At 44.6% G+C, this 15,693-nt stretch overlaps 1 protein-coding gene across 5 annotated transcripts in view; it reads left to right on the top strand.

The window, feature by feature from the left end:
• The window catches only part of DIDO1 (death inducer-obliterator 1), a 67,296-nt gene extending 52,441 nt beyond the window's left edge, over positions 1–14,855 (top strand). For 4 of the 5 annotated variants that reach the window (XM_066588199.1, XM_066588198.1, XM_066588197.1 and 1 more), the window contains 10 exons: positions 1,553–2,060; positions 3,430–3,589; positions 3,813–3,929; positions 4,203–4,301; positions 4,969–5,107; positions 5,477–5,963; positions 8,519–8,672; positions 8,759–8,848; positions 9,201–9,396; positions 10,674–14,855. In XM_066588199.1, the coding sequence (XP_066444296.1) occupies positions 1,553–2,060; positions 3,430–3,589; positions 3,813–3,929; positions 4,203–4,301; positions 4,969–5,107; positions 5,477–5,963; positions 8,519–8,672; positions 8,759–8,848; positions 9,201–9,396; positions 10,674–13,912 (5,189 nt within the window). In that variant the 3' untranslated portion in view covers positions 13,913–14,855. The remainder of the gene's footprint in view (positions 1–1,552; positions 2,061–3,429; positions 3,590–3,812; positions 3,930–4,202; positions 4,302–4,968; positions 5,108–5,476; positions 5,964–8,518; positions 8,673–8,758; positions 8,849–9,200; positions 9,397–10,673) is intronic. The other variant, XM_066588196.1, reaches the window with a different exon arrangement.
• Positions 14,856–15,693: the final 838 nt, after the last annotated feature.

The following is a 15,693-nucleotide window of genomic DNA, read 5'->3' as shown; positions in this document are numbered from 1 at the left end:
GTGGCATAGTCACATGACCCAGTCATGAAAATGAACGTTCTTACCTGATCATCAAGCCACATAAAAGGCTCCTAGGCCACTCTCACACACATGCGTTCACAAAACGCATTCGCAGCATTTTACTGTGACTTCAAGTGGCGTTTTTTAACGCATGTCAGTGTTTTTTTTAATGCACCCCACCATTGTGATGGATGATGTGGTGCATTAAGCGCGAAAACGCACAAAAATAAAACGCACTCCGAAAATCAAGAGGGTTTGAAAAAGCAGCGTCCGAGCGCAGGTCTGCGAGGTCTCATTGAAATCAGTGGCACCGTTGTACTTTGATTAGTGCAGCGCTCCAGATAGCACGGTAAAAAAGCGTCCGGTGTGAGAGCGACCTTAGGCTGCCTTCAATGCACCCATCATTGCAATAGGTGATGAGATGCACTTAAAAATTGCTAAAACACACTAAAATAGAGCAGACGGCATTCAAAAAGCGCAACGCTATCTGCGAAACCCCTTTGAAATCAACGAAGATGTTTTTTACAGTGTTTAGCGCAACATTTGAAATGCCGCGCTAAACGCTGTAAGAACCGCCTGTGTGAGAGCGGCCTTAGAGTTACCTGTACACTTTGGAATAAAAGGTGAATAAGTGAGAGTTGGCTCCAGTGGTATGAAAAATATCATGTATAACACAAAAAAAGGCGGGGAGCAGAGCCGACGGGGATGAGCAAAAAGTCAGTCCCAGTAGATATCGGCCAGTGTCACAAACAGAGAATGAGGCCAAACGTAAACTAAGAAGGATACGCACCGTAGAGAAGTCTATCCACTAATAGACCCACATAGATAGGAGGGCTGACGGGAGGCGAGCAGATTAGATATGGTAGATAAAGGAAGTCGCTACAACCCATCAGAGCCCATATGACCAACTTATTGGCTGTACAGATATCCGTGGGGACACCTTGACACGCGTTTCGCTCGACAGCTGTCGGAAGAAGGGAATTAGAAGTGGATGGGTTTATATAAAGCCCCGAACACAAGAGTCCCTCCTGTGTTTGCAGCAAAGTGGTACTACTTCATCATGATGATTTCCCACACTGGGTTCCATGACCAGTCTACCGCACTGCTCTGCCGTTGGACATACTGGAAACCCGATGCCCACAGTAAATTGGTAGAACTGCAGCGATGGATCCGACTTCCGGCACGCCCAGCAAATGGCTGATTTTGCTGGAGGAAGCCTTCTGTGGCCAGAAGTGGAGTATTAAATAACAGTCGGCTGAACCCATGGATGGCTTCTGTCTTCCAGAACCCCTCTAAGAGCACAAGTCTTGGCAGTAGTATGAAGAGATACTAATATAGGTTCTTGCGTGCGGTGAAGGACCAGTTGACCAGCTCACATAATCATATATATTACGGGTCTCCAGACTTCACTTTTTTAACTTGTGTTCCATACATAAAAATTCACATTCACTTTTTATGAAGGCAAACCTGACCCCACATCATCTTCAACCTAAATCTGTCTCGCTTTTTATTATTGATTCTAGTCCTAATATTTACCTTTTTTCACTTTCAGCAGCAGAGAAAGTCGAAGAACCAGAAGAGAAAGCCGAGACTCCGACACCACCTGTTAAGAAGACTTCTCCCACTTTACCCTTGGGGTTGATGAAGCCAATCTCTGGTCTCCCAAGAATTCCAATGTTAAAGAAGATCCCACCGCTCTTAGTTCCCGCCAAAAAGTCATCAACACCGGTTCCAACCAGCAGCAAGACATTCATATCTATCAAACCTAAACCCAGTGCTGCTCCAAGTCCTTCTGCTATTAGTAAATTACCACCAATACCCAAGAAGACTCCACCACCATCATCCTCTTCAGGAGCCCCCATGAAGACAACAGCCAACTCCTTGCCCAAAAAGCTATCCTCTTCTCCCCCCAAAGCAACTTCGACCTCTGTTTCCAGTGCAAACGCGTCACAAACCTCCAACGTGTCCAACAAGCCAACAACCAGCTCTTCACAACAGGGTCCTAATGTTCAGATAAGGCAGAACATTCGGCGGTCACTGAAGGAGATCCTCTCGAAAAGGTGTGGGAGGAAGCTTTGGTTTAGTTATTTCTGAAGGGGGGGGGGGGGGGGAGAGAGAAACCGTTTATATAAAAGGTCTGAACAAACGAAGATGGCCGCACCAGATTTTCTACTACCTGATGTGCACGGTGTATCTGTATGACCAGTCTGCGCATTAGTACGCACTGGCAGTCTGTGTGCATCAGGTAGTCAGAGAAGTGCTTTGGCAATATTTCTGCAGGGTTGCTTTAAGGGATTTAAGAGGACTTGTGCTCTCTGATCAGCAGGGCCGGCTGCATAGCTTTGCAGCCACGGCCCCGCTTACACTGCTGCTTCGACCTCTATTAGATTTGGCTTCTGCCACTTTGAATATGACAAGTGGGTGGTCTCCTTCACTCTGTTAATGATTCACATTGGGTTTCCTCTGCCTGTTGACACCCTCCATTAACAGGGACTACCCACCTTACAAACTCTAAAGGCCGGGAGCGAATCTATTGGTGGTCAGTATGGGGGGAGGAGGAGTTTGCAGAAAGAAAAGAGATGCAATAAATTCGGCTGTGCTGCGACTCCAAAATCTATACATCCAGTGCCATTTATCAGTGGATACAATGTGTCCCCTTGAATGTCTGAGATCAGTCATGGTAATAGATCGGTGCATTTTCTGCAGCACTCTGTGATTTAACACGGGTGTTCAAAAAATCCCATATCATGTGTAAGTGAACCAACATTAGCAAATATAGACCCTTGCACAGTTTTAGGGTCTATTTACACCCGGCAAATTTCAGCAACTTTCCCATTCAACAGTATGGGTCTTGCAACAACCCGTATACATGCTGCAGAGACCAATTCATTCAGCTGTATGGGTCTTGCAGCAACTTGTATACATGCTGCAGAGACCAATCCATTCAGTGGTATGGGTCTTGCAACAACCCGGATACATGCAGCAGGGGCCAATCCATTCAGCAGTATGGGTCTTGCGGCAACCCGTATACATGCTGCAGAGGCCACTCCATTCAGTGGTATGGGTCTTGCAGCAACCTGTATACATGCTGCAGAGGCCACTCCATTCAGTGGTATGGGTCTTGCAGCAATCCGTATACATGCTGCAGAGACCAATCCATTCAGCTGTATGCAACAGATTTTTAGTCTTGCAACAAGTCACATTTGAAAGTAGCTGCAACAGGTCTGCCACATGTGAACGTAACCTTTGTCGCTGTCATGCTACCACTGCTAGAGTGAATTCCTGAAACACGCCCTATGTAAAGGAAGCCGCTACAATAAGACAATATTAGCTTATTATATATGCAGTTTTTTTAAAACACTTGTTAGGATCTTCTATAATAACGTGGAACGCTGCAAGAAATACAAATTTCCTTTCTCTTCTACACAGGATGAATGACAGCGACGACCTGGTGATGTCAGAGAACGAAGTCGCCAAGATTGCCGTAAACATTGAAAAAGAGATGTTCAACCTCTTTAAGGATACAGATAACCGCTACAAGAGCAAGTACCGAAACCTGATGTTTAACCTGAAAGATCCCAAAAACCAGGTACAACCCCCAAGGACCTCTTAGTCTATTGATTGTTTTCATTCGGCGCTATAGCGAGTTTTCCATATATAACGGACTTTATTATCTAATGTTTTGTCGGTGCAATCTGATTGGCTGGCGCTCTGGTAACACGCAGATATTGTGTAGGGTGTATAATATATAGTATTCTATAGAAACACATTGCATTTGAGATATAAACTATGAAACATATTTTTCTTTGCAGGGATTGTTCCACCGAGTCCTGCGTGAACAAATCCCGCTGCCGAAATTGGTGCGTCTCAAGCCGGAAGAGCTCGTATCGAAGAAGATATCTTCCTGGAGAGAAACTGGATCCAAATCGGTGCGTTGTTTTCTCATGTTTACCATCATCACCCCAACAGTCCTGCATAATATGAATACATATATAATGGGTTCATTAATGTTTGCTTGGTAATGCCTCTGTCCTCGGAAATATGCATCATTGACAACTGATGCCTCTGTTTGCATTCAGCAGGAAGGGTTTTCTGTGTCAAGAAGGTCTTCCGCATAACAAACTTAATTATATGCAAAGCGTCGGTGTGTTTATATATTATTACATAGTATTGTTACTGACCTCCCTATCTCATTCCAACAGAATGCGATTCTGAAGATGAAGTCTCGCGGGGAAAATAAATTCTCTCCCAGGAATGTAATTGATATGGAGGAATCCCCTCCAATGTTCGATACGGATACGGTGGGTAATACATTTACATGCAGTTGATTAAATCCCCCACCGCTCTGATCCCAGAAGACGTTGCAGCAGTCGCACGCTGTTCACTGTACACATGACTGCTCAGGTTTCAGCATCACGTGGTGTTCGCCACCGTATCGCCGCAGAAGCCAGTGATCGGCTGAAGGGCACATGAGCAATGCTGCTGCTTATGGGATCAGAGCAGTGGGGATTGAGGCCCCTACACTCGCCCGCCCTAAGGGGTCATTTCACAAGTGAAAAAAATAAATATATCTAATATAATTGCTTTCCACCCTTCCCTGTCCAGGGAGTTTTTTTTCTTTCTTTTAGCCCCAGGATAGCCCTTCAGCCTTACTGCCATTGCACAAATGTTTAGTGTCACTGTTTTGCAGTGGTTGTCCAATCAGCCGTCATAGGATGGCTTCCCATCAACTAATACATTCTCTTCGCACCAAAATTAGTGATCGAACTTAGCTTTTTTAAATTGATATTTAGCCCAGCCAATCAGCAGTCGAGTGTAACCCACAACAATCGCTAATGCTCAGAATGTTGTTTTTTTTTTTTTTTGCAGTAGTTGGGTTTCTTTGGTCGTATCAAATTGATTACTTTTTTTGTATGAAAACTGAAAGCGCACAAACCTCACTTGTAACATTGCTGCTATCTGCTTTAGGAACAGCAAGAATCCGCTCGGGCCCCAGCTCCGGAGAAGAGCAGCTTGAGTCTGCCCGATGTATTCACCAGTATGCTAAACGACACAACAAGTCAGCACCGTGCCCATCTTTTTGATCTGAACTGTAAAATATGTACAGGTGAGAAGCAGTTTTACCTTTTTACTCTCCAGCCACAAAGTAACAAGAATTTGCCATTTGTGAACACAAAATGCTAGTCCTGTAAGGCCGCATTCACAATAGCCAGTTGTGCCAGAGATTCTTGGGCACAGCCCATCACTTACAGACACACTCTGTCCGTGTGCCAGGATACTGCGCATTACATGCCCTGTTCTCCTGCAAGAAGATCACTCATGTAAATTAACCTTTCAAATGAATGGGTTAATTTTCTGGGCGAGTTCTGTACGTCTTGGAGACTATCGCCCGTGCGAAAGCACCCTGGGCTTACATAATGATGTGGGGTTTTGTAGTTTGGGGTGAGACTCTTTAATCTTCTGTTTTGATCTGCAGGTCAAATGTCGGGTGGTGATGAACCGTCCAATAAGCGTACAAAAACCACTTCCTCAACTGTTGTGAAGAAGGCCGATCTAAAACCGGATGCAGAACTCGTAGATGAGCCGCCTCCACCCCCTGATGAAGAACCTGACACGCCGATGGACACTACTGAAGATGAGACTGTCCCAGAAACGGCCCCAGAGAAAACGCCTCTTCCCACTGCTTCCTCCACGTTCCCTGAGCCACTTTTACCTAAACCACAACCCCCCTCCAACCCTGTCACTACTGTCACTGTGTCTGGTAGAGACCCCAGAAGAGCAATCAACCGGCCCCCACCACCTGCCGTGTCTACTGTCCCCAATGCAAGCCCTAATCCCATTCGAGATGAAGAAACTCCAGCACCGTCTCCGCCGACTACAGTCATCACAGCCCCCAAGTCAATTCTGATGAAGCCAACAACGTCTGACATCCGCTATTTATCATCCTCGTCGCCAAATGTCAAGTGCGTAGTCCAGAACTTCTTATGGAACATACACAGTGCATGTCTCCAGTGGTGAATCGCTGACCCTTTTAGTATAGACCTAGCTGGGCAACAATACATTACATAGAAGAAGTAGAGCAGTTGGTTCACATCTGTTGTTTTACAGAATGTGCAAATCTATACATATACACCAAAGTGATGTGAGGTGGCACAGACAAGTCCGAATCTGCTGTGCCCAGAGGACTTCTGCAATCTCTTCCCTTCAGAGGAGGGGTACACATAGTCACAAAGCTCTTTCCTCTTGACCTTTCCCATATGCATTAATGCTTGGTTCAGCCAGCATCTGTTATGGATGGGGAGAGCAGAATAAGCTGCACCCAGACCCCTCAGGTGGCAGCTTATATACCCTGAAAACAAAGGGATGGGGCATACTGAAATCCAACAGCCTGATCTTTATTTCCTCTGACAATCTATAATGGGGAGGAGTTGGGGCACACAAGCACACACACATCAAGGTCAGCTGGTCCCACCGAAATCAGTGAGTTCACCCAACTAATGTCTACAAGCACCTTTTAGGTTTTTCTGCTTCTGCTTGGAACCAGTCCCATTTTCAGCAGGGAGTATACAAACTAGACATGAACTGAAAAAATGACCCTGTTGCAATGCAGTCTAGGAGCTGAGAGCATGCCGCACTTGTATTTAATTCCTCATTCTATGGATGCAACGCCTGGACTACCTGCGGTACTACAGAACCAAAGGTCTGTCCGGTAGAAGCACAGGGCATGTCGACAGATGAATACATTTGCAATATGCTGGTCTGTTCCTTTTAAAGCGACCCTCTGGTCCTGGACAAAGATGGCCGAATTGCTTCTCTGACTACCTGATACACTACTATACCTAAGTGTTCTAACATCCTACATACTGATCTGACTGAGCAATGCTGCTCACATGGGCAGCATCGGGCAGTCAAAGCAGGTGTATTGTCTTAGAGTAATGATGTGTAGAGTGTGCATCAAGTAGTCAGAGAAGTGGTGTGGCCATCTTTGTTTGGCCAGGATCGGGGGGAGTCACTTTGAGGGTCCTTTTACACGAGCCGATAATTCAATCAGATCCCCGCATCCATTGAGAATCTGGTCAATGATCAGTCCGTGTAAATGCATGTCCCGAGTGAATGATGAATGAAAATCCGTTTTGCTGCTTCATCATCGTTCAGTTTCTGCAGGCATAAAACAAAACCATGGATTGGCCCATGTAAACAGGCAGTTATCGCTTATGAACGACTGCCTGTTTACTGTGAATAGAGGCAAGTAGGCTATAACGATCCCCAACCCACTCCGTCCTGTGTAAAAGTACAGGAACGATCATTGCTGGGACGACCTGTCCGGGCATCTGTGCCCAATGGGCCGTCTTGTGTAAAAGGGCCCTTAGTCTCAATCAGACTCCCACAATGCAGCAGTGTTTTAGCGTCATCAGACCGGAAACCCCACCTATGTATGGTTGACACGCACTGTGGGGATCCGGATGCTAAAATATGTCCACCTTGCAGCTATCTTAATGAAGCCTTAAGGCCCATTTACACACAACAATTATCGCTCATAAGGTAATCTTCTGAGCGATAATCGTGTCTAAACGCTCGGCCATTCTTCCCAGGATACCGCTGATATTCTTTCAGCTGGTATCCAGCTCAGAGCTCTCAGCAGGATACCAGCGTCCTCTGCATACAGTGTCCGCCTTCATTTACATGCTAATAACCTCCTAAGTAGCTAATTATCTACTTAAGAGCTTATGCAAAGTGATCGCTCAAAACTGTCACTCAAACTGCCATTTGAGTGATCATCTTTCCGCGTAAATGGCGCTTTAGTCTACATACAAACAGGTCTGCCAAAAACTTGTCTGTACATTTCCTACCAAATTACAGAAGTGGATCCCATCAGAGGCGAATGGGAAAACCAGATTGTCCCTTTGACTAGATCCAGTCCCTTGTCTTGTAAGAGAAGCATACTTCATACACATAACCTGCCATGAACTGAAGACGAAAGGGTCACGGTATCCTACAAACTGAAGTAAACCTTAGCAAGTAGACATGACTGTCACTACAGCACACGTGTCGCCTAGATGGCCCAGAGATGAAGCCGAAGTGCTTATCCTTTAAGGAACAGTCATTCACTTGATTTTACATTGGCTCATCCAGCAGTGATCGGTGGTGACATATGGTTATACTGGTCTTTGCTGGTGCTACAAACCAGCCTTGTGATTCGGGGTGGATCGCCTACAAATATCGAGGCTCTACAGCTTCCCACATTTTTTTTGGCAGTGCATTGTAGAATACCGGTATATAGTTGGGTATAATGCCATAACTATGGACTTACTCTGCTGCGTTCATCAGGTAGATTTCACCTAGTTGGGTATGAATAGTAACTTACATATTGCAGTTCTACGAGGTTGAGTGATTTGGTGCTTTCTGAGTTTGATGAAGTACAGCTTAGGCTGTTCCCTATAGATGTGCCTTGTAGGATATCTCATTCGCATCGTGTGTAGCTGCCTGCTGACCCCTTTTTATGGTTCCATCCTTACAGCATGCCAGATATCCGGTCCCCTCAAGATGGAGATACCTCCCTTTTCCTCTCTCGTCTGAGTCCGATATGGAAAGGATTCATAAACATGCAGTCTGTGGCCAAATTTGTCACAAAGGCTTTCCCCGTCTCCGGCTCTATCGAGTATCTTAATGAGGTTGGTGTCCAGTCTATATAGAATAGTGTTTTAGTTAATCCCTTCAGCAATGATATTTAGTGCACACGTATCTATGTCTCATGTAGGACTTGCCAGACACCATCCATATCGGTGGTCGAATCTCTCCAAAGACTGTATGGGATTATGTGGGAAAACTGAAATCCTCGGTGTCAAAGGTAGGTGTGCTAAAGTGGTTGTACGCAGTACAAAACTGCAACGGAACCCAGAAGAAGTGGGCAGTCATGTGCCGTTCATTGCTTGGCCCATCCACAGGCTTCAGTAGCCATAGAAGAATCGCTGCTGAAGCCTGTAAGTGGCTAAGTAGTCATGTGCACAATGAACCGCACGTGACCGCCCGACGCTTCTCCGGGTACCGTGCGCCAGGCATCGGGGCTGCAGCGCTGGATAGATGACCAATTCAGTTCTTGATTTTAAGCCCTTAACTTTTCTTTTAAGTTCTGAAAAACCACTTTTAAAAGATTTTTTTTTTCAATACTATCATAGCAGTATTGCGTTCTCTGTTTCCAGGAGCTGTCCTTGATCCGTTTTCACCCTGCCACAGAAGAGGAAGAGGTGGCGTACATCTCCCTCTACTCCTACTTCAGCAGCCGCGGTCGTTTCGGAGTCGTCGCCAACAACAACAGACACATCAAAGACCTTTATCTTATCCCATTAAGTGCAAAGGACCCAATTCCATCAAAACTCTTGCCATTTGATGGACCAGGTAAGAAACTTGTGCTTAAAGAAATCCCTTTTATCCCACCGCTGATGGCATTTAGGTTGAGGTAAGTATAGAATCCGCGCTGCCGTTACTACGGAGGAGGAACATGTGACCATTAATTTGCTGCTTTCATGTTTCTTGTCATATTTCTTCGAGAAAAAAATAAAACCTTTTTATAAACCGTGTTCATTGACTGGTTAACTTGAAGAACTGACCTTCCATCCACTTGCAGACATGGGTGTAAATATTGAATAGGTTACATGTAAGAACAGCTAAGACATCGAGTCCGTGTGAGTGTCCTCGCAACGTCGACGTTCGGATCAGCTCTTCACCAGAGTCGCTTTGGAAGACCTCGCACCCAATTCATCTGTTCCAATCAGCCTGTAGAGCCTGAAATATGAAAAGCCTACAATGCTGCTCACTAAACGAAGAAAATGAGGAACTGGATCGGCTCGTGCTTTACGTTAGGAGATCATTTGGAATAAGCAGACCCATAAGCAAATCATAATAGCTATAGGTTACACATGTAAGAAGCCCCGCTGTACGATGGACACGTCTTGAAGATTGGTGTCTGAGTGAAGACCTCCTTTATACACACAAGTGCTGCATACCCATATTGGCACCCTTGGGTAGACCACATGTAGTCCATATAGGCTTCTTGTTTACATTCGCTATAAATGCCGATCACAGCCAAACGATTCCTTATACACCAGCATGTCTCCTCTACAATACTACAACTCAAGAGTTTAGTCACATTTTTATATAGCAGATTTGTTGGAGAAATTTCTGCAACAATTCCATTCATCTGAACAGGGGTTGTAGAAAGCCATGTGCTTGCTGCCAACACAATCCCATTCACATGTGTGGGACAGACTTTAAATTGAAGAAGTCTCTGCAATAAATCTGCCACCTTCATTATCTCATATCACTGGGTTCTTCACCCAAAATCCAAACAATTCTAAAGTATTCTAGGGGAATCCCAGATATCTGAAGAACGGCGTAGCTGAGATGACACGATGGTCACGGAGCTAGGGCAGAAAATGAATAACATATACACTCTATATACTGAACCGTTACTGACCAAGCAGAATCACTCGCGCCCCATATACCTTATTTTCACACTTGTCTTGCCCCTGGATGCTATCTGGAGTCATTCGCAGAGACCTTTCATAGCCTAATGATGGTGTAAAATGCGTGCAGGTCTTAAGAGGATATTTTTGTGTGTTGCATATGGTAAAATACATCTCTTTATATAAAGTTCTTTTATTTTTGGTTTGTAGGCCTTGAATCAACACGTCCAAATTTAATTCTGGGATTGGTCATTTGTCAAAGAAACAAGCGTCCAGCTCCAAGTGAACCAGATAAAGCCGAAGAAAAGCGAATGAAACCTCCAACCCAGGAAGAAATAGATATCTTAAATTTTGGAAAAACGCCTGTCCAATCTCAAGCCGAGAAGAAGCCCCAGAAGTACCAGCCATACTCGAGTGATGTTGTTCAAAGCACCACCCCACCAGGATCCCCTCCACCGCTTGCAGAAACTGTTCCAAAGGTGGTCCCTTCTGCTCCAGCATTGCCAGTTTCTAAAGCTGATATCTCTGCAGCCAACACTGCCCGTAACTCTCCTCCACCACCTGCTGAACAATCAAAGACTGCCACTCCACTGGAGCACATTTTGAAAAAACTCTTTGGAACCTCTGATAAGAAAGCGGAAACCTCGAACTCTCCTGCCGTCACAAGCACGACCGCTACTATAGAACCAGTAGTTGAGAGAAAGTTTGTGGACCCCATTGTGCAGCAGTTTGGTCAGCTGCCAAAAGAAAAAGACTTGGAAGAGGAGGATAACGATAGGCCCTATGATCCAGAAGAAGAGTATGATCCAGAAAAGGCCTTTGATATTTCAGTAGTTGATGATGGCAATAATGAAATGCCTTATGAACCAGAACAGCCTTGTGAAAATCTATACGATGATGAGGCCTACGATCCGGAGGATGAAACGATCTTAGAAGAAGCTAAAGTTCCATTTGAAGATTTACCCAATAAGATGAGTGTTGTAAGTAAAATAAAGCCCGGGGAAGTAAGTGCAGAGTTTTTGAGCAATGTCCCAGATTCTTCTACTCTTTTGGAACAACAAAAAATGTTGGAGGAACTAAACAAGCAGATAGAGGAGCAAAAAAGACAACTGGAGGAACAGGAAGAAGCTCTTAGGCAGCAAAGAGCAGCTGTAGGTGTGTCGATGGCTCATTTCTCAGTCTCTGATGCCTTAATGTCCCCTCCCCCCAAATCTTCTATAACAAAGAATGAATTTTTCCAGCAAGAACCGAGTACAACTAAAGCTACCGTAAGTGCAACTTCAGAACAGCTTGTCACTAGTAGCAAAGATCCTAGACAAGCCAGGGATCCTCGACAAGCAGCGACAAAAAGAATACATTCAGATATTGGAGATGTTCCCAGCAAAGAGTTGCCAAGTGAGAAAGAACTTCAACCATTTTTATCTGAACCTAATATGTCAATCTCTGTGGTTATGCCATTTTCCAGCATGGAAGAAGAGAAACCTGTAGCTAATATGGACATTACTAAGCAAACTAGTGAAATCCTCTTTGAGAAGCTGGAAAAAGACTTTAAGCAAGATGATGCACCTTGGAATAACATTCAAGATGCAGCTATTATACCTGAAAGTTCAATGTGTATACCTAAACCTCCACGCAAAGTACTATTACCAACACCTGAAGGTATTCCACCACTACGTGAGACGCAACAGTTTACGGGCTTTCTTTCGGCACAAGGGCCAAGCTGGGCCATGGACTCCGAGACTTTTGGCAGTCGTGTTCTTCCTCAAGGAAATCGACCTAATCACTTTGAACCCTTAAGAGAAATAGTGCTGGCACAGAAAAGGGGACAAATTGCCTCCTTCCGAGAGGAGGGAGAAAATAGGCATCTGCCTTTTGCTAAGGATTCATTATTAGCGCCGCCACAACATGACATTCCACTGCTGTTTGGTGAACAAAGACCACTGTCTAATACAGATTTAAGCCATTCCACCTTGTTTTCTGAAGATGACTTTGCAGATAATTTGGAAGGATATGGTGGCCTTCCATCTGAACAAAACCTTGAGCAAAAAGGCCTTGGGTCTATTACGTCTCATCAACCTCCTCATTTGTTTAGGGACAGAGTACCTCTTAATGCTTTTTCCACTCAAAAGGGGCATTCACCTCCAAAATTTGACAGACCAAACAGTCCACACTTAGAATTAGAAGATTCTTGTTTTGGTGGTACAGCTGATCCATCTCTTCGATTTGATGGGTCTCGGAGATTTGATAGTCCTAGAGGACCCATGCCAACTTCATTTATGGGAGGACGACCACAGCCACTCAGTTTTGATGGTCCACCTAGACCTTCTAGAGGTGCGCAGATTCAGACATCGTTTATAGGGCCTGCACCCACAAACTTGCCTCCACGAGGAGATTATCCAAATAAATTTGATGACTTTCAAGGTTCAAGTAACTATCCTGGAGCAAGAGGCCTTTCACCTCATCTGACGGATGATCCCGGTAACCACTCGCCACCCATCTTTTCTAATCAGCGAGGTTCTGTTTCTGTTCCATATAGTGGACAGCATGGTCAAGCATCTTCTAGATTTTCAGAGCAACCTCAACAAACACGATCTCGGCCATTGCTTGATCTTCCAGCTATTCTGCCTTCACACAGAAGTGAAAACTGGAGCAAGCCTGGCCCAGATTCCCATCAGGAGTTTACAGAACAGAGGCAAGATTTAGATCACTGGGCATCTAACAGCTTCAGACAGAACAAAGACCAGCGCAGTCAAGGTTTTGAGGGAAGACCTCGAAACTTTGAGGGACCTAATGAACCACAACCATCTGAACCTGCATCAAATACAGGGTTTGAGGAGAGACGAAGGGAAAGGGAAAATGATGTACAGTGGGACAGAGACCGTGGCAGAAACTGGAACAGAGAAAGAAATTTTGAAAGAAACCGAGATTTTGATCGGCCAAGAACAAGAGAATCAAACCGAGATGGAGACAAAGACATAGAAAAGAGGGAGTGGGATAGGAACAGGGATAGGGACAACAGGGATAGGGACAGAAACAGAGATCGTGAAAGGGACAGAGGACGAGATAGGGACAGAGATCGGGATAGAGATAGTGACAGAGATAAAGACAGAGATAAAGACCGAGAGCGGGAACGAGAAAGGGAACGAGATCGTGATAGAGACCGTGACCGAGATAGGGACAGGTATAGAGACCGTGACAGAGATTCATATAGACGTAGAGATCGATCAAGGAGTAGGGACAGGGACAGGTCTCGAAGCAGGGATCGTGATAGAGACAGGGAAAGAGACCGTGAACGAGAAAGAGACCGTGACAGAATGAGAGAGCGGGACAGAGGACGAGATCGTACAGTCCGCAGCAAAAGCAATGAAAACAGAGATTCTAAATCCGATAAGTCAAAAGACTCTTCCAAGAGCACGGCGGCCGAGCCTGCGTCTTCAAGTCACACGTAATGAACTTTTTAAAGGTCAAGAAACTGGACTTTAATAATTGTACATATGTATATACATAGCATCCTTTTATATTAAATCCCCTTCCAAGCGGGGGGGGAAGGTTTTCTGTCGTACACACTGGTATATAGATGCTAAAACAATCCCATTCTGTCCCTCATCTCGCTGTCCACACTAAGAGTAAAACTTTTTATGTGTTCCTCTTTTCTTTAATCCCTCGTCCTGGACCGTTAGGGTGGTAATTACATCACCGGAGAGTTTATACGGCTCTTCTCCAGCAGTTTGACGGGTTGTTTTGTTTTTGTTTTTTAACTTTTTGGCTCAAAAGTATGGAGCACACACAGAGTACGCGGGTGTAAATGTAGGTACCTGCATCATAAATGGAGTTTATAGCATCTCTGACATCAGGAGGATTTCCTCATTCCTACATAATTTAATATTTTGTAAAAAAAATACAAATCTATAGATATATATATGTCTACAAGACTAAATGTAAATGTGTAAGTAGGAGATGTGTGCTATACAATACTTTGGCGGTTCTCCCGTTCTACATCTGATGCTGCTATTCGGGAGAAAATTTTGGCTGAAGGATAATTAGTTGTTTTCCTTTTTTTCCCCATTATCCCCAAATTAACCAAAAAGCAGAAAGTATATTTTTGGTGAAGATTACTCTCGGATGGCCAAAAACTGAACTCCTCTTGCCATAACTTACCTACACTTTGTTAAAGCTCACCTATCCCTGGCAATATGAAAAACAACAAAAAAATGAAATTCTACCGCATACAATTTTTTTAGGTTCATGATGTCCCTTTAAGAATTTTTTGGGGGAAACCAGAGGTTGTGTTTTGTACAAATGAGTGTTTTATATGGGAGATTCTCACTGTATATTACAAATGTAAATGTTAATTTTGTAAGTAGAATAAATATCTTCTACGGTTAATTTTCACTAATTGTGCCCACGGATTCTGACTTCATGGATTTTGCTTTGAGAAATATTTTAGGCTGGGTTCACGCTTCCATCATGGGTACAGGAAAGCGGAATGCCAGCCAAAACGGATCCGTCCTATGATGGAAATGAATGGTGGCCAAATGACTTCTGATGTATCACTCAACGTCTTCACGGACAAACTAGCAGAGCGCGTTCCAGGATTCGGTCTGGGCTTTTGTGCTGAAGCTGCGAAGCAGATGTGAACAGATGTTCTCCTTTTCTGTCATTTATGAAGATTATCCAAAAATGACCTACTGTAAAGGGTTCTACTTAAAGGGGAACAACACATCAACACATCTGCTCTTAGACGACTTTCAAAATGTATTTCTTTTGAGCAGTGACTTCTACCGACACCTGAATCGAAGGGGCCACTGTGCTTATTAAATGGCCAGGCAATCCTGATAACCATTCCACCCATGAAGTTTTGTTTTATGATTGGTGTTCGGCCATTAACCAGGACAGGTCCACACTTGACCAGCTCCACTCAGCCCGAGGGAATTTCCATTTAACCAATGGCCATATGGCGGCTTCCCCTTGTAGACTAAGGCCTCCCTCACACGGGCGGATTTGTGCAGCATGTAGTGCTGCTTTTTCAGCGCTGCGCTAAACGCTGTACAAGGCTCCCATTCATTTCAATGGGCCTGCTCACACAAGGCTGAATACACGTCTTCAACGCTGCGCTTTGACAGCGTTACATGTTCTATTTTTGTCTGTTTTCAGCCGTGTCACCCATTGAAATGAATGGGCAGTGGTTTCAGTGCTGCCGAAAACGCAGCACAACTTGGTACCACACTTG

This window comes from Eleutherodactylus coqui, chromosome 13, assembly GCF_035609145.1.
Source record: "Eleutherodactylus coqui strain aEleCoq1 chromosome 13, aEleCoq1.hap1, whole genome shotgun sequence".
In the NCBI taxonomy this organism is placed as follows: Eukaryota; Metazoa; Chordata; class Amphibia; order Anura; family Eleutherodactylidae; genus Eleutherodactylus; species Eleutherodactylus coqui.
Note: the sequence above shows the minus strand (reverse complement) of the source record. Positions and strands in the feature narration are given on the sequence as shown.